Here is an 18,991-nt window from a genome sequence, read left to right on the forward strand (position 1 = left end):
TTTTGTTCAACTTGAGGCATGGTGTAATTCAATTTGACAATGAATTAGAATTCATGAAGACATTCACTTTCATTTATGGGAAGCCCTCTTGGTCACTACATGAAGTTGCCCCTATACCTGTGTAGTCATTTCTCTAGTAACAACATTGTATTAACATGCTGTTACATGGTGAATTAGTGCTTAGGAAGTAATGGAGCTCAATGATTTGTGTGGAATAAGGACTGTTCCTTTCACTTCCTTTCACTTCAACACAAAGCGCTCAACTCATACCATTTAAAGCACCTAATTACCATGTCATGATATGTTAAAACAATGTTACTAGTGCAATAACAGCATTAATACACAGCTATAGGTGCAACTTAATGCAAAGTGTTACCAAACTGTTTAATCTAATGTTGACATGTGTCTGTTCTTCTATAGGTGAACCAGATCCAGAAGACTGTGATTGACCCTCTGAAAAAGTAAGTGTTCATTTACTCCTCAGGTAGATTGATCAACAGAGCAGAGGCTGCAGAAGAGCTTGTCATAATGCGCTGCAGATAGCAGTAAAGCTGAACTGGGGAGTGAATGGTGCGGCTGTGGTGGTGTGTCTGGAAGAAAGTTTATTTGGCTCCCCTTCTCTATACTCGCCCCCGTCCGAGTACGCAGTGAGCACTATTCCATTCCTGAAGCCTGGCTTTGTGTCACACACACACACACACACAGAGACACACACACACACACAGACACACACACACACACACACACACACACACACACACACACACACACAAAGCAGAGGCGGTGGAGGGAGTGGCCAGGCTGGGAGCAGGGATCCCACCCGTCTTCCGAGTGCTTGTTAAGGTCCTGCTTCCTCCTCCTGGCCCCTCCCCGGAGGCTGCTTTTTGGAGCTGTGTGTGTGTGTGTGTGTGTGTGTGTGTGTGTGTGTGTGTGTGTGTGTGTGTGTGTGTGTGTGTGTGTGTGAGAGAGAGAGAGAGAGACAGTGTGTGCTTGCATGTGTCTGTTTGTATGTTCAACTTTCTCCCCATTATATCAGTCTTACTCAAAGCCCAGGTCTGGTCAAGTCCAACTTAAAATGACCAATTTAAAATAATTTTATGTAGCATATGATTGTAGTTTGTGCTAGTGCTACTCCGCTCTTCCTGGTGTTCTGGTGGCGGTGCTGTGACAGGATGGAATGGTTCTAATTTCCTCTTCCTGGTGGGCGGCAGGCGGACGTGTGGGCAGGCTCTGAATATGGCAAAGGGCCCAACTTCCTGGGCCAAAGGCAGGGGATTGGTTGGAGAGCAGGACTGTCTCAGGACAGAACACACACACACACACACACACACACACACACACACACCCCAAACACACAGACCACATTGGACAAACACATTGTGGGGAGCCACTGTCCTAACAGGATGAACTTTGAGGCTAGATGAAGTTAGGCACTTGTATGATATTGAAATAGGCCAGGAAGCACTAAGTGCATAAACTACTTTGGGAAAGGAAAGGAAAGGAAAACAAGCAATATGTGGAAGTTAAGCAAACTGCCCTATCCATCTACTTTATGAGACATGGAAGCACACCACAGTCATTAGTCATCAAATAATTCTCTATAGAAAGCTGATCTATTAAGCCACCATACATTAAACTGCCATTGAAAATGTAATTCCATTAGTCCATCAGTAAGTGAATGTTTATCATTGTTTCTCAAGCCAAGATGTTTTCTGTGGCCTCTGTAAAGAAATGTGTGGAGCGTCTAAAAAGATGTTAATGGAGGGTTTATTTATTTGGGTGTGTGTGTGTGTGTGTGTGTGTGTGTGTGTGTGTGTGTGTGTGTGTGTGTGTGTGTGTGTGCGTGTGCGTGTGCGTGTGTGTGTGTGTGTGTGTGTGTAATTTACAGATTACACTTGGTTGGGTTATTAACACTCACTGTATAGACACATACAGGAAATGAATACAAAAAGATCAATCTCTCTCGCGCTCTCTCTGTTTCTCAGTTCCAGCAGTGAATTCCATCCTCTCAGCGGGGTCACTGAATGACATCACCCTGTTTATATGGAGGGAGGGGGAGTGCGTGGGCATGAGGCAGTTGTGTTATCTGGGCCTCCTAACCTAACCCTTTAAGCGCTGTTGCTCTTTTGGGTGAGACGAAGGCAGCTCTGTTGTAAGACCTATGCTCTGGGCCAAGCAATGACTGGGCACAGGCCAGGCTGAGGAAGAGGGGCAGCCCCCAACACTCCTGTTCATTTACATTGTCAGTTACTCAAGCTGCTATTGGTTAGACATTTTATTAGGGGACTTTGAGTGGCCGATATACACTATGATACATATGGAGCTTAATTAATATGTTATAATAAAAAAAATATTTTACGGATATGTTTCCAAAGAGAGAGAACTCGGATTTAACAGAACTTGCTGAAAAATCTTGTATCTTTTTTCCCTTCAAGCTTACCTTTTATATCTGGTATATCAGGTATCTTGTTTGCATGAGTATTTCGATCTACAGAGACAAAGCAGAAGGCAAGTTGTGGCAGAGCAAACCTTCCCTCTGCTAAACCAAAGAGGTTCTGTTGGCACGTACACCACCGCACACACGCACACGCGCACACACACACACACGCACACGCGCACACACACACACACACACACACACACACACACACACACACACACACACACTCCTGGTGTTTCTCTTAAAACACTTTTGTATTTTCATTACTTAAATTGTTTGATGATATAATTAAGTAACCTCTTCTTGCTTAATGTAGGCTAGGCCTGCTAGGTTTCTAATTTTATAGCAATTGACACATTGAGGTGAAAATATTCTTTTCTTTTTTCTTTTTTTCCCTTTTTTGTGTGTAAGTCTGTTAGCCCATAGTGACAGTCAAGTGGAGCGGTCATCCGCTCAGACGAGGTCCCTCCCAGGTCTCTGGTCTGGTCTGCTGGGGTGGTTGGTCCAGACTGGGGCTTGGCTGGCTGGGCTGACCGGCCCTGTCTGTGGATTGGCGGCGTCTCATAAACATGCTCTCCCGTCCAGCTGCTATTTCCATCCAGCCACCCACCACACCCTGGCCTGACCTGTCACATGGATAGTGGTGCGCCCTGAGCCTTGCTCAGCCTCCAGCCACCAGTAGAAAGCCTCGGGCCGGCCAGACCGCCGTAAATATAGTCGGCTGATCGAGCCGAGGTCAGGGACATCTAGGGAAATGTCCGGTCCTGCCAGCGATCGACCAAGCTATCATTACGCAGCATGTAGAGTGACCTTCAAACACAGCCACTGTCGCTTGTCTGCAGTGTACAGTTTGAGCTGAGTCAGACAGGCTCCCTTGCCTCCCACAGGACTGGTCTCACCAGGGCCCTGAGCACAGCACAACAGCACCGGGACAGGGACAGGGACAGCAGTGGGTGGCCGCCCGGAAAACCTCTGGCCAGAACAGCGCTGCTACGTCTATGAGGATAGGCGCTAAGAAGGAGAACTGGGAGACTTTTAGTATGGACGAATGGGATCAACTCCTTAGATTGGCTAACTGTGTTTATGCAGTCCCAGGGTCAGATTGTCTTGTCCACCCTCGTCACGCAGTGAGAGGACGTGTCTGTTGATAACGTCATTGTTATTGTATTGTGCTGCCCTGAAGTGAGACAGTCAGCCCTCTTGGCACCTCATGAGGAAATGCAGAGGTGGTGCGACGTAAGGTGCTAGAAAATGCGGTCAGCCTTTGTGTCTTTAACAAGCCTGTGTGGCGTGTGTTGTCATGGACCAATGCAATCATGTCGGAGTGCACTTGTGCCTAGAGGGCGGTTATGTAATCCCCTGGCACTCAAAGTATGTGTGTACACTGGAGCAAGAGGCAGATAGTAGTAAGGGCACGGCATCCACCCCTGCCGTCAAACTGGGCCAAATTTGTTTTTATAAATAGTGGGAGCGTGGGCCGTGGGGCTGGGCTCTGTGACGTCATCACAGACGCTACAGGGCCACTCCCTTCTCAACTTCCTGTGGGAAACAATCCACGGCTTGTCTAAGACTGATCCCAGGTCACGTCACTCAGTGCCCTCCTCCCCCACCCTCCTGTACGGCTCACTCTCTGTTTAGACCAGACCACCACCCCCTTCTACAGCAGGATTTCACAACCACCTCTCAGGTGCATTGTAGATTCCCCTTACCTCCATATAATAGGCTATGATTGGCACTGGGTAAAGAAGTGAATCACTGATTGTGAGTGGTGTGATCTGTAAGAGTAACAGGAGTGTCTAGGAACATCTACACAATGTATGACACTCATGGTTAATTAGTTTAGTTTATTAGTTTATTATATCGAGGACAATCCAAATACATGAACCATATAAAATACAGTAAAAAAGGCAGCGTTAGCCTAGTCGGCTAATTTTAATGAAAACAATGTTTCATTCTGCATAGTCATCAGATTATTGCTGCCTCGCATTTGACCTGTCAACTGTGGAAAATAATACAATTTGGCAAACTGTTTTGTGTTTGACATGGAGATACACAAGACCAAAAGAAAATACCTTAACTCACACAAACTAAAGTCATAATAGCGCTATCAAATGTGAGGAATAGTGAGAGTAGTCTGTATTCCTAGTTACATAGACAGTTTCACCATGTTGATTCTATTTGTTTTGTCTGATTTCCCCACCAAACAGATTGGCAATTATCTTTGTTTTATGGTTTGGAACATGTTAATCTATGGCAAATTAAGTTGCATTGCATTCAGTACTGTATTTCCCACTAAAACCAGGCACAGAACCAGTGCAGCAAAGTAAGTCCCAGGATGAGGCACAGACTCCTGTTGCTAAGTTACAGATGAGTGTTTCCTATTTTTAGTACCTAAGACTAGGATTCTCTCTGAAATAATGTATTTTCATTTTGAATAAAATAATTGAAACCAAATGAATTGTTTCTTGCCATTTGCACTATAGTAATTAGATAATAGATTAGATTTAGTTTGACAGAATTCTGTCTTCCTCGGTTGTTTTAAAGTGACAGTATATGCTAAACTGTCTTCTCCTAGAGGACTTTCTTTGCTGCATAAGTATTGATCCAGCAGACCTCACACAAGCGCCTCTGAAAGAATTTTATGAACCTCCCCTCAAAAAGTTGTCAGTGGTCCAGATAACTATGTTTTCATGTTCAGGTCACTATACCTTAGGTGTTAGAGTTTTGGATTTTCCTATTGAAGTAAAAAAATAAATTAATAATCTGAAGCGCAAATATTTATTTATAAAAAAATAAAAAATAAAGTATCTTGGTACCAAGATTTGGAGGTCTGATTTGTCTCAAATACAAAGCAGCGTCAATTTGCCTCCATTGTAGGTCTCAGCGGATCCAGCAGTGTCTCAATCTCCCTGTGTGTTTCAGGTACGGCGGTGTGTTCCCCAGCCTGAACATGGCAGTGAAACGGCGGGAACAGGCTCTTCAGGACTATAAGAGGTTGCAGTCCAAGGTTGAGAAATATGAAGAGAAAGAAAAGACAGGCCCCATCATGGTTAAACTACACCAGGTACTCTATTGACTGTGTAAAGCTTGTGTTGGCTCATGTGCTGCTCCACCTGGACTCTCACTCCATGTCTTTCTATAGCAGCGAGCCTCATACATGGTATGCTTCATGCTCCTGTATGGTTTTGATGTTTTGATAAGAGAGAAAGAAGTGAACAAGGCACAAATGCTGACTGGATGTGAACGAAAATAGTTGAGCGCATGCATACTGTACATGTGCACTCTTTCACCCACGCAAGCTACCAGGCTCTCAGGTATTGCCTTTTGAAAAGGCACAGCAGCACATATACAGGCACGTAATTGAGTATCGTAGACACACACTGAGTGGCTGCTAACAGGAGCACACACACACACACACATTCAGAGATATCAACGCAGTATTGCCTGGACTCACACATCCTCACATCGCTAGCCACCCACACACATTGAGAAAAGCATTGTCAGGGGCACAAAGACTAAAGAGGCCCCCATGGCCCTGCCCTTTGAATCTCACAGCTCTTAAAGGAATGATCCTGACAAAACACTAACACGCCATTTAAACAGACATACAAAGAAGATGCATACAAACCGACGTAGAAGCTAAATCATGCATATTCATAGAACCATCCTAGCTTAATGCCCACCAATAGACTACCCACTAATACATTCACACGCGTCCCAGATCAGTGGTGGTGTGGTCTGCACTCAGCCAACTCTTCCCACATAACCCACTCCTCCTCACTTGTGGTCGTGATTAGAGCCTTTTTCTTTTTTTTTTCTTCTTTTTTTTTTTAAATGCCTCCTCTATGGGTGTATGGGAAAGCATTCTCATTCTCCGTTGTATTTCATTGTTATTCACAAATCATATGAGAGAACATTGTTGAGACTGAGAGTGTGTTGAAGTGTCACCTGTGCCCTTTGCCCCCCCCCCCCACCCCCACCCCCATATCCCCCAGGCCAGGGAGGAGCTGAGGCCGGTCAGGGAGGACTTTGAAGCTAAAAACAAGCAGCTGCTGGACGAGATGCCCAAGTTCTACCACAGCCGTATCGACTACTTTCAGCCCAGCTTCGAGGCACTCATCCGAGCACAGGTGAGCCATATAACTGGACACATGCACACGCACATGCACAGGCACACAGTGCGTGTTTTCAGGCTAATGCTCCTCTCAATAGATTGTTAGTCAAACAGCAGAGCGAGTGGTTGTGTGTTAATCCTCCATGTCTCCCTCCGCCCAGTCTTAATGTGATTAACCCCCAGTGACGGCCCACACGCCTCCCTCTTGAGCCCAGGAAGCCCAGGTTTGTCTGGCTCCAGTCCTCTCCTCCAGCCCCCCCCTAACCTGGGAGCCTGTCTCACTTTGAGCAGCTGAGCGTCGCTGTCGCCGTTGCCGTCGCCCCCACAGTCCGTGTCATTTCCTCTTTGGGACAGAGATGCGCACACTCCTAATATGATTTAAGAGTAACAACGTCACTAGCCAGGGTCCCTGCCTCCAAACGCACTGACAGCTGCCTGTCAGCAGACATGGTATTGATTGGTATTGATTCTGCCAGGCAAACTGAGAGGGGTACCCCCCACAGCCGCCACCTCGCCCATCAATTATCATTTGATAGTTTTAATGTCCTTGCATGCATGCCTGTGTACATTCATGGAGTTTCTATGAGTGGAGCAGGTGTGTATTTAAAGGATGGTAGAGTGTATAGGCTGTTTGCGAGGATCGCACACGTAAACACAGGCTTGCGTCACAACAGTGTGATCTTCACAGCTTAGGAGATGATGTCACTGGAGGCAGTCTGTCTGACTGATGTCACTTATCACTCACTATGTCACTCGCCTATCTCTGAGTGAGCTTTCAGCTCTGTCCTTTTGGACACCAAGGTAGGCCAATGCTCTGTCATCTGCTAACAAAGACTGACTCAGCGCTGAATCACACACACACACACACACACAAACACACACAAACACACACACACACACACACAGTGGCCCTCTGATGGAGCCACTGCACTGATGACTCAACCATGCTCAGAGAGCTCAACTCCACCATGGTGTGTGAACGGAGTCTGGGGGGGGGTTTGTGTGGAGTCCGGTCAGGGGGACTGACTGACGGTCACACCCACTCCTACAGCCACTCCTGGGTGGTCAGCAGCCCAGCCGGTCTCAGCCCCGGCCCCCCTCAGTCTGGACTCCCACTCCCTCTCCCTCTCCCCCAGACCTGCTGCATGGCTCCCAGAGGAAGCACCCTGACAATGGCTGCCTTTGTTCTGAGGATTCAGCATCACTACCAGAAGTCCCATGCAAGGGCTGTCAATGGGACGGTCTGCTGTAGTCTGATGTGTCCACCTGTACATATGCTGAAGAATTGAGACATTGTCTTGGTGGATTCCCTGCTGTTGCTCTCGGTCAGAGTGTTCTGTACTGCAGGAGCAAAATAATCCTTGTTTTTTATTTTTTATATCCCATCATAATTATAATTATTTTTCCTAAGGCGACTGACAATGTGGGGTCACCTCTGTTACTCTTTCTCCCACGAATATGTTTTTTTGTAATAGTTTTACTTAAACAAGTGGTTAGAGCCAGAGATCATATGGAGTCACAGTATATCTCTGTTTAAATGAATAGTATATTTACATTATACTGTAATCTATATTTACATTTTTGGCATTTAGCAGATGCCCTTATCCAAAGGGACTTGCAACAAATACATTTGTCTAAGTAAGTGAATCATCTATCCATCAGTCATAGCCAGAAAAATTAATCTATGCTCAGGCCAGAGGCCATTGGCAGTCATAACGCTATAAGAAGGAAGAAGATTTTTTTTCCCCTTATTTTTTTTTTCTTTCTTTATTTACAGTAGATAAACTAGTAAGTAAGTACTAATAACAGAATAGTAAGTAATGATAAGGGTTATGAGGGTGTGCATTCGGATGTCTGTGTAAATATATCTGTATGACAGAGGTCATATAAATAAAAGTTCAAGTTTGTCCAGCAGCTCATTTTCATACAGTAGGTGGTCTGTCCAGGTTGCATTGATTACTGGGCTAATTGTAATTGTAGAGATACAGTGAAATGGGGGGTGTCCAGACAGGGAGCTGGTGTACATTATCACTGACTTGTACATTTCCGATGGGCTTTTCAGCAAGCCACTTTTATCCGTTTTGCTCCCACATAGAACAGTAACCCAATACTCATGGCCCACTCATGTGGTCTAGGTGGCAGAGTTTGGTGTAAACATACAACAGGCTTTCATTCAAACTGGGTTCCTCTTTCAGTGAGTCACTAGGACTACCAACTAAATAGCTTCAGCGTAAACTGGGCGGCTACTTGCACACAGCTCCGATTCACTGTGTTAAAAATGGCTACATTTCACAGTGGTGTCACTATCCATGAGAGGCCTAATGTTTGCACTTGAAATGTCCTTCCTCCTTTGTCTGTCACAACATGTCTTCACTAGTGTCTATTATTTCATTATTTTTATTATTCTTTTATTATTATTCAAAACAATTTTTTTAAATATTATTATTTTGTTTCGTGCTTCTTTGTAGAGCACATGTGCACGTTTGCAAATAAAACAGCAATGCCCCCTTAAGTACACTTGTACCATATGCATCGCTGCATGAATAAATATCGAGATGTGTGTGGGTTTCAAGGGGTTGTATTTCCCAGTACTTTCATTCTCTGCCCACTCTTCTAGAGTCTTGTAATGTGATTAAAGTCTATTAATCATCAAAGCAACTCTCTCAGGATCCTGACTCATGAACTGGGGGAAGACGCAAGGGTGGGATGTGTCAAGAAAGCTTTCAGAGAACACTCTCAATCTCATGTTCAGATTGAAAGAGAAAAGGCAGGGTCACTACCCACTGAAGTGCTGGGGTTTGGGCTTTGTTTTAGTTGTTTGATTTCTCTAGGCTCACTCCTCTACTCCTGAATGGCTTCTCATTAGTGAAGGTGAAGGGGTACAGGACCATGAGCCTCTGAATGTTGTAAGTAAATGGTGGTTAGATTGTGGGGGTGGGCAGCATTTGGGTTTGAACTTTGAGTGCACCGGTTTTTCCTAATACCCTTTTCTCCTGAAGCCTGCTATCTCGATGAATTGACCGTTCTCTTCTTTTCGTGTCTCTGGTTTTTCCCTCTTGAAGCCTACTTCCCTCAGGGATTTGACCGCTCATCTCTGTTCCTCTCTCTCTTCCTCAGGTGGTGTACTTCACAGAGATGCACAAGATCTTCAGTGAGTTAACAGATCAGATCGACCAGGCAGGGCTGACGGACGAACAGAGGGAGAGGGAGAACGAGGCCAAGCTGAATGAGTTGCGTGCTCTGTCCATTGTGGCAGATGACTAAGAGACTCAAGCAGAGGGGAAGGACTCGACTCCACGTCTCTGGTGTTGCCTCCTCTCACACCTCACTAAATGGATAGCCCTCTTCCAGGATCCTCCTCACTGTGCTAATGGACCGTTTTGGTCATAACCTGACCATTCAGTTCTTCTCTTGCACTCACCCCACCTACCCTCCCTCTAGTTCCCTCCTTATCGCTCTGTCCTCAAGTCTCTCCTCTGACCCTTTCCTCATGTCTATAGAAACATTAAGCAAGTCAAAGCATTTTAAATGCCAGATGTACCAAGCCATCAGCCAAGCGCTAACATCATAAGCCAATATGTATATTTATTAAACCATGGAATTAAGCGGTTCATCTCAGAACTAATTAGTGAGTCACACTTTCTTCTCGAAGCAAGATTATTATTATTTTTATACAATTTTGTTTCCGTACCAAGGTAGGTACCCAAAACATACATTTCATCATGTCTGTGTTGGCAGCAAAAGAATTGGTTAAAAGTTGGACAATCTTGGTGGTTTTGTGTTAGGCAATACAGTGTTAATCTGAAGCAGACCAGAGAATGAAGTTTGACTCCCATGGTGGTAGGTCAGTAGAACATTCAAATTATGTTCATTTGAATCTTTTGATTTTTGTTATTTACTTTAGTTCTCCCTCAGGATTGACAGCATGTGGTATAGCCCTGTGCAGTGGCTTATTTGTAGGAGGTAAAAATTATCATGGTCCTCCTGGCTATGGATATCAAGACTCAATCACTCCTCGTTTTTCAGACTTCTAATGGTGTCTGTATTAAGCGGTGTCAACATTTTTTTTGTGCTGTTCCCTAACTCCCTACCTCTCAAACAATAAGGGAGAATCTGACATTGTTTAATTCTGAGTCCTCATTCCCTTCTTTTTCTGTATAAGATTACTAAATCAAGTTACCGGTAGATGATTTACACTAAATCCCTTCCAAAAGCAAAGCTGTTGCACCCTCTAGTGGCACACACTGTTCATGTTCCCATTGCTTTCATTCATTTGACCATATCTATGTTGTTCTTTGTTCTATTGTTTGCTCTTGCAGTTCCAAGCAGAAAGAACAGACCTTCTTAATTATTGTTGAAACTCTCAAGTACGTTTTTTTTTTACATGCATACATAAAATCATCAGCTTTGCTTTAAGTCTGAGCAAATCATACTGCATCACTCCCATCTCTTTTTTTCTGTCATGCATTGCCTAAGAAAAGGTATATGATTTATGGAATATCATGCCCACCCACGTTGAATATTTATTCTTGGCAGAAACTGTTTTAATCGAGGCTCATGAAATGATTGTCATGTTTTACGGCATGCTCTTTTGAAATGTGCCTTTTCTTTGTGTAGGTTATGTCTTTGACTTAATTACTGTCTTTAGACTTTTACCTTTTCCATTATGTAGTTCCGTTTGACTTTAACATTATTATTGAGTGAGAAACATGACATGTAATCTTTGTTTATTTAACATTAGAGTGGGTTTTATTAAATGTTTATTGAACTTTACGTTACTTACCAGAAATCTGTTCAGACATAATTGTTAAAGATAAGCCTTTACTGTACATCGTCATTTTCTATGTAGAATCATGTAATAAATGGATTGTAAGAAGGGTGTCTCCTATGCATCATTTTGAATGATCTGCCTTGTAGTCATATCCAACAATTTTAATAAGATACCAACTATTCTATCCATTAGCTAATTGTCTCAAGAATAAACTCACTTATCTATTCATTTGTACATCCATGGAGTAAACACCTGAACACCATACCCACACTACACTTCATACCCACACTTCAACTGAACTTATTTATTTCTTCAGAAGAAATTACAAAGATATTTCTATATTGTTGAGAATTAGTCAGAATAGTGCTCGGTCTGCATATTTAATCAATATTTACAGTTCAAATGTATTTCCCATTTACACATTTACTATTAAATGCACATTTCATAAAGTATATAAAGGGGAACATTGAAGTTGTGTCCCTCATATAACCTTAGAAAAAGAATTGGGGGGGGTTGAATGAGATTTATCACTTTCATAGGCTGCAGATCAGTTCTCTCTAAAAAAAATAAAAAATTATAATGCAACAATCATCTCTAGAATCTGAGAATACACTCCAATGTGAGTATTAAGTCATTTACACTACATGAAAAAGACTTCCCGGTGTAAGCTATGGATGGGTCAGAGGGACGTAGGAGTGGTCCAGGAGGTCCTTGTCAGGCCCAGCTACTAGCCTACCAATCTACACTATGTGCATTACAACTACAGGCTGTAATGTAGCCAGTTTTTCAGCACAGACTGCAGAATAGTTCTATTCCATGTTTCTCTTAATTTCTGGTAAGTCAACAGAGTAAATACATCAGACTCATAGCAAGAAACGGCTGCCAATTGGAATGGCCTGGAATATATTTCAACCATACCACATACCCAAATGTGTTTGATAGCACATATTGAGTTAAATACTGAATGAGGTCTACTATTGTCTTGCCTAGACTCTAGTTTTTAGTACTAATCCAGTAGACCTCTCGTGTCCTGTTGCAGAAAACAGAGGTAATTCCATGTACATTTGAAGTCAGAAGTTTACAACACTTAGGTTGAAGTCATTAAAACTCCACTCCAAAAAAGGTCAAAGTCAGAACCACTCCACAGACTTCGTGTTAACAAACTATAGTTTTGGCAAGTCGGTTATAGGACATCAACTTTGTGCATGACTCATTTTTCCAACAATTGTTTACAGACAGATTATTTCAATTATAAATTCATTTTATCACTTCCAACAGAACCTGAGTTTAAATGTATTTGGCTAAGGTGTATGTAAACTTCCGACTTCAACTGTACATGTCAGTGGTGTGTGAGTATGTGAGACTAAGTGGCCGTCTTGTTGTACATGTTTGAGATCTTATCCTGGAAGACCCTGCGGATGTCCACTCGTCTGCTCTTCAGAGTGGGGGTAAGGAGGCCGTTGCTAACACTGAACATCTCTGTATGCAGGTGCAGGTCCTTCACCTGAGAAGAGGGAGAGATGGAGAAAGACCACACAACTGTAATTGTCACAGTCTTTATGTTGAGTTATGGACCAAGACCAGTAATACTGTATTTCATGGGATAGGTTGTGGTGTTCGACTCCAGGATTCTGGGAGTCTACTCTGACTCCTGCAGAGTTGTGAGAGATGACCTCATTGTTCTGAGGTGGAGTTGACTCACACTCTTAATAGTCGAGAGTCTACAATTTTGGGCCAGCTCCCCACCACTAGGGATATGAACTTGTTCTACCATGGCAGCATTTTCTACCATGGCAACATGCATATCACTAAGCATGTTGGACATTCCTCACCTGCTCAAATGACTTAAGCCCCGCCTCCTTCCCCACAGCTGTCATGTCTTCCAACACTGCTTTCTTCACATCCTGTCATGAGAGAAAGACTCCATCAATCATTTTGGAATTGTGACTGTGCGACAGCAGCATATATTCAAACAGAGCAGATGGTGTACAGATGGAGCCAGGCTGATATCACATACTGGATTCTGGCAGAGTTCTTCATAGGACCCAACGATTCCCTGCTCTTTAGCCCAGTCTGTGAACACCTCTGGGTCCGGCACAACAATGCCAATCAGGTGAGACTGGAACCATGAAACACACAGGGAGAGCCATTCAAATACTTTTTTAAATATATTTGAACCAAAAGAACCCACAGCAAGGGATCTGTGTGGTGAGTAAATGTGTTCCACAGTACCTGTAGGCTGTCTCCATGCACAAAAACCTGGAGCACGGGAACACAGCGCATGTAGACGTTCTCTATCTTCTCTGGGGCAATGTACTCTCCCTGGGACAGCTTGAAGATGTGCTTCTTCCTGTCAATAATGCGGAGCGTCCCATTCTAATAGTAAACAAATTCAAACACATACAAATTAAAGGACTATCAATGTTAACGCTCGCGATTAATCTGGAAACTATAAAGCGTAAAAAAAAGTTATTACCAAGTTCTATTGACACACGTGGCAAACACAGATAACAGTGTAGAGGGGTTTCAAGACAGACTGATTTGTATGATAACAGTCGTTGGTTACATTTGTGACTTTAGACCAATCAAAGTGGAGAAGGGGCGGGATATACAAAAATGTCACAACAAGATGGCGGCTACTTCCCTGCAAATGAGGATATCTTCCACTACAGTATCTGAAATAAATATACACTATTTTATATGGAAAAACACTTCCTAAACACGTTCTGTTACTAGCATAGAAATGGCCACGAAGGGGCGCTTAGGTGGCGTAGCGGGTTAAGCGTCGACCATGTAACCGCAGAGTCCCCGGTTCGATTCCGGCCAGGGACATATCCTGCATGTCATCCCTCCTCTCTCTCTCTCTCTCTCTCACCCATCCTTCCTGTCGAAAATCTCTACTGTATCTGTCAATAAAATGAAAAATATGAGTGGGACTGCCCCACTCAGAAAAAATAACTTAAAAGATAATTGATCGTCGGCAGAACGGCGGTTCGAACCCCGGCTGGCCACATGTCGAAGTGTCCTTGGGCAAGACACTGAACCCCAAATTGCTCCCAATGAGCTTGCCGCCATTTGTGTGTGAATGGGTGAATGAGAGGCCATTGTAAAGCACTTTGGAATAAGGCACTATATAAGTCAGTCCATTTATATATATTAATTTAATTCATAAATCTTATCATCTTATTCAGAAATCATCGACACTAAGCTCAGATAATCATGATTAATCACAGTATATTATTGTGATTAACTTGATTTAAAACGTTTTTAAAAACTCGATTGACAGCACTAATAAAAATCTATTAAAATATTTTTGTCTGACAGACGTATTGGCACTATGTATTGATCAGTAATCACACTTTTGTAACCCAGCTCACCGGAAGCCACTGGCCCACATCCCCGCTGTGTAGCCAGCCATCACTGTCCAGGGCCTCCGCGGTCTTCTCCTCATCCTTCAGATACCCCCGGAATACACTGTGACCACGGATACAGATCTAACACATTAAAGAGGCAGAAACCATGTTAACAAAGGGAGAGCAGAGTAAACAAGACATTTTAGCGGTAATAGGTCCCTTTTCACCACCTACCTCTCCCTCCCCGTTCTTAGCATAGTAATTCATCTCAGGGATATCAGACAGCTTCACCATGGCACAGGGCAGAGGGGCACCAACATGGCCTAAAAGAGACAGAGAAAGAAAAAAGAGAGTGGAGAGGACACCAGAATAAATAACACAGACATGGACCACAGACCACCCTTAAAGAAAAAAAGGTCAGGTTGTCATAAAGTGAGCTGCAACTGGAGTCAACGCCTTACCTGCACTCCAGTCTCCTGGCATAGAGAAGGTGCAGCCAGCTGTGCATTCAGTCTGTCCGTAACCCTCGAAGATCTGCAAATAGCAGCAAGCGCATAATCTCACACACACACGCTCCCAACATAATATACACACACACAGCTAGACCACACTCCGGACATTCTCACCAGACAGCCCAGAGTCGCCCTGAGGAAGGACAGCACGGTGGGGGAGATGGGGGCTGACGCTGTCAGGATGAACCTCAGATTTCCTCCTAGATTGGCCTGAAACAGAGTAGATTAGAATCCTATTACATAATAGAGTAATCTAAAGGGGAGTGCAATACAGTACTCTGTATTGTAGGGTGTATTAGCATCACTGGGGTATAACTGACCTGAATCTTGTTGAATACCAGCCTGTCCCACAGACTATTGTTGCGCACAACCCCACTGCTGAGCTCTGCCTGCTTCCTCCTCACAGCATAGTGCAGCACTGCCCGTCTCAAGGGGGACGTCACGGAGCCCAAGATCTACACAGACAGACAGACAGACAGAAAAGATAAGAAAACTATTGGGAAACAAGAGTATCAACTCCAGAGAGTGGATATAACGTCAGAAAGAATGAGAGAGATGAGAATGTCAGTAAATGCTGACCTTGTCGTATATGCGGTTGAGTAAGCGTGGCACAACCGGGAAGAAGGTGGGTTTAAGAGTCTTGATGTCGTCCATAAGCAGGGAGATATCCCCCTGGTAGAATCCCACCCTGGCCCCATGACAGAACATGGACAACTGAGACAGAGACGGGATGATTTACACCACTGACATGCATACAGAGTAGACACCACGTAGAATGGCTCATATTGTCAAAAGAGAGTGAGCTACCTGAATCATCCGCTCAAACATGTGGGCAAGAGGCAGGTATGAGATGGACACATCCTCTTGACGAATCACAAATGACCCCTGAGAAATGAGGGGTATGAATATAGCATAAAACAGCACGCAGTGGGTAATAGCGAAGCCAAACAAGCAATTGACGATGCAATCTGAGCTGTTACAACAGCAATTTGATGTAGTTTATCTTTTACAAGGACAATCGAATACACTATTTAGCATTACAAGAGCAATCAAATAGCCAAATTATCCCACATTAAGACAGCAGGGGTTGAAACCATCAGAGGGATGAAGAGAGATACAGTGGAAAGCAAAATGCATATAGCCATGAAACTCCTCTCAATTAGAGGAGGAGGAGGGAGCTTGAACAGACCTCCAGGATCTTAATGACAGAGGAGGTGTTGGAGGCGATGTTGCCGTGGGTGATCATGGCTCCCTTGGGCTTCCCTGGCCAAATAAACAACACACAGTTTGGAGGAGGGCATTATAGCTGTAGCATGGGAATCTATTTCATAACATAATGAGAGGTTGTCAGTGGGCCCCAATAGGCACATTCCTAGAAGCGTGGGTAAATTCCTATGTACAGCGTATGATTAACATGCAGGTAGGGCATGTGAAGAATCGTAGGGAGTTCTAGAATAATATACAGTACCTGTAGTTCCACTGGTGAAGCACACCACTGCCAGGTCCTGGGGCTGGGGTGGCTGCAGCCCACAGACAGAGAATGAATAACAACAGCAAAGAAAAAAAAAGCAGTTAAGGGGTGAAAACTGAGAGCTGAAGGGAGCAGGGTTGTGTCTCGTGTTTAACCTGCGAGAACTAATCCTATGACAAGTTATTGTTCTGTAGCCTAATGGTTCCTAAATACTTGTATCTGGTGTCTGAGCAAGGATGAAAACTCACCATAGGATCTTTGAGGTTCTGTCGTCCCAGGTCCTGTGGTACGCACATACACACAGTCACACTGAGATTAATGACACAGGTCCAAAATCAAAAATGAATAAGCAGACATCCACCTTATTTTGTCATCATAACATTGGTTGGACTTCCTCCGTCCTCCACCATTATGTTGACAGTTTCACCATCCCTCTCTCACCATGAGCTGTGTGAGCTGTAGAATCTCCACTCCGCAGTCCTTCCCCCTCTCCACTGTGGTATCGCTGCAGGCATTGAAGAGCACCAGGCAGGAGAGAGTGGGAGTCTCACCCTTCTCCTTATTCTCCAGGAGCGACACTGCCTTCTCCTCACGGTCACAGATCACCAGGGAGATCTCGGCTAAAAGATAAACAGTGATAAGAGTATGCCAGTAGTATCGGAGTGCATTGATTATGTGCTCCCATGTATCATCGTGTTTTGTGGCAGTGTATTGGCCGCTTACCCAGGTTGAGGATATGGACCATGGCCTCCACACCCAGAGTGTCATACAGGGGTACCACCGCCATAGAGAAGGTGTAGCAGGCCAGCTCTGAGATGGTCCACTACAGCCAGCAGAGGGAGACAGAGCAACACTATTAGACTTGACAGGCTCAAATTTCAAGTTTCAAGTTTATTGTTACATCACATTACACAAGTGTAAGAGATTACAATTCTAAGGCTTCGGTTCCCGGAGGCTGGTTGGTTGCCACTACAGTCCTGGAGATTGGAGAGTACCAGTACCAGCCTGCCTGGGGAGTAAACATTCCCACACTACCATAAAGGTAAGAGAACAGGTACCTCTGGTCTGTTCTGTGCAAATATTCCAATAAACTGCTGAGGGTTTGGTTGGCAGCCTTTGGCCAACAGCCCAGAGCCCAGCACCTGAGCCTGTTCAGCCACCTACATACAACACAGAATAAAGGACAGGTAGTCAGCAACAATAACTATCATTATCATCATCATCATCATCATCACTGTATAGAATGAAAAGTGCTTGAATACTTAGTACAACTGTTGTGGATATAATTGATTCTTAATAGATTTAGTAGAACTTATAAAGCACAAAGAGCTTAGATCAATTGTCTCCAAAGAGGCCTTTTATTAAGCCAAGTTACATGAGCGCAGAGAGAAATGAGCAGACTGATAAGCAAGAAGCAATAGCCCAAGAGCAAGAAGCCCCCAACGATGGGTGCGACTCATATTTATAGAACTGTCCTTGGTCATGAGGTCACCATTCTTGGGAACCAATCATATTATACAAATCTGTGATTACACAAGTTATGGGCCCTGTCCATAGTCAGAATTATTCACTGCGCCACAGATCTTGGCCCATCCCTTACAGGAAGGAAATGGGCCTTCCTTGAGTGCTAGATTTCACCACTACTGTAGAGAGACTTACATTTCTCAGTATAACATCATATAAAACCACTACACAACTATAATGGTGACAGTCACAGAAGACCAAATATATCCACAAGACCTGGGTGTAGGGGATCCACTGGTACGGTTCCCCAGGCTTCCTGAAGCCAAGGCATGGCCCGTCCCCTGCCACCCCCAGTCCTCTCTGGAACATGTCGTAGGCTGTCCTAGTGTCCTCATAGTAGAACTCCAGCAGGGAGTCGTCCTTGAGTAGAGCAGAGCGCCTCCAACTGGGATCTCCCTGTGACACACACACACACACACACACACACACACTGTAAGAATATAAACATGGAAAAAAAACTATATTATTATTATATTATTATGAATTATAACTACTATCCGATACACAAACAAACATAGACAGGTAACTGAAAACACTGAACATGACTGTCTCACCTGTATTGGGACAGACTGAGCATGTAGATCACAGGGAGGACGCATGGGCCGAGGGCGGGTCACCAGCCAGTATGCAGTGAAGGAGGCCAGAGCCCCGATGCCCAGCAGTGAGGAGGGGGACAGGGAGAGGGAGGAGAGGGAGAAAGAGGAGGAAAGAGGGAGTGAGGGGAGAAGGCTCCAGAAGTCCTCCCCTTCAGGCACTTTGACTCCCCCGCTGGAGCGAAGGGACCGTAACCACTCCTGAAAATGCAT

At 44.2% G+C, this 18,991-nt stretch overlaps 2 protein-coding genes across 2 annotated transcripts in view; one reads left to right on the forward strand and one right to left on the reverse strand.

Moving 5' to 3' along the window:
* Nucleotides 1-11,381, forward strand: part of bin3 (bridging integrator 3) — a 32,727-nt gene extending 21,346 nt beyond the window's left edge. Inside the window, exons 6-9 of the mRNA XM_080530926.1 lie at nucleotides 421-461; nucleotides 5,363-5,504; nucleotides 6,436-6,570; nucleotides 9,672-11,381. Of these exons, the coding sequence (XP_080387052.1) occupies nucleotides 421-461; nucleotides 5,363-5,504; nucleotides 6,436-6,570; nucleotides 9,672-9,818 (465 nt within the window). The 3' untranslated portion in view covers nucleotides 9,819-11,381. The remainder of the gene's footprint in view (nucleotides 1-420; nucleotides 462-5,362; nucleotides 5,505-6,435; nucleotides 6,571-9,671) is intronic.
* A 1,307-nt stretch (nucleotides 11,382-12,688) lies between these two features.
* Nucleotides 12,689-18,991, reverse strand: acsl2 (acyl-CoA synthetase long chain family member 2; the record flags this gene model as incomplete). Its single annotated transcript, XM_080531460.1, has 19 exons — nucleotides 12,689-12,829; nucleotides 13,158-13,229; nucleotides 13,343-13,444; nucleotides 13,558-13,701; nucleotides 14,703-14,819; nucleotides 14,913-15,001; nucleotides 15,140-15,212; nucleotides 15,305-15,400; nucleotides 15,511-15,645; nucleotides 15,770-15,904; nucleotides 15,998-16,075; nucleotides 16,380-16,453; nucleotides 16,659-16,710; nucleotides 16,910-16,942; nucleotides 17,103-17,281; nucleotides 17,385-17,484; nucleotides 17,720-17,821; nucleotides 18,402-18,581; nucleotides 18,740-18,991. 19 exons carry the CDS (start codon nucleotides 18,989-18,991, stop codon nucleotides 12,689-12,691), a joined length of 2,154 nt encoding a protein of 717 aa, XP_080387586.1.

Source organism: Nansenia antarctica, assembly GCF_963989245.1.
Source record: "Nansenia antarctica genome assembly, chromosome: 5".
Taxonomy (NCBI): domain Eukaryota; kingdom Metazoa; phylum Chordata; class Actinopteri; order Argentiniformes; family Microstomatidae; genus Nansenia; species Nansenia antarctica.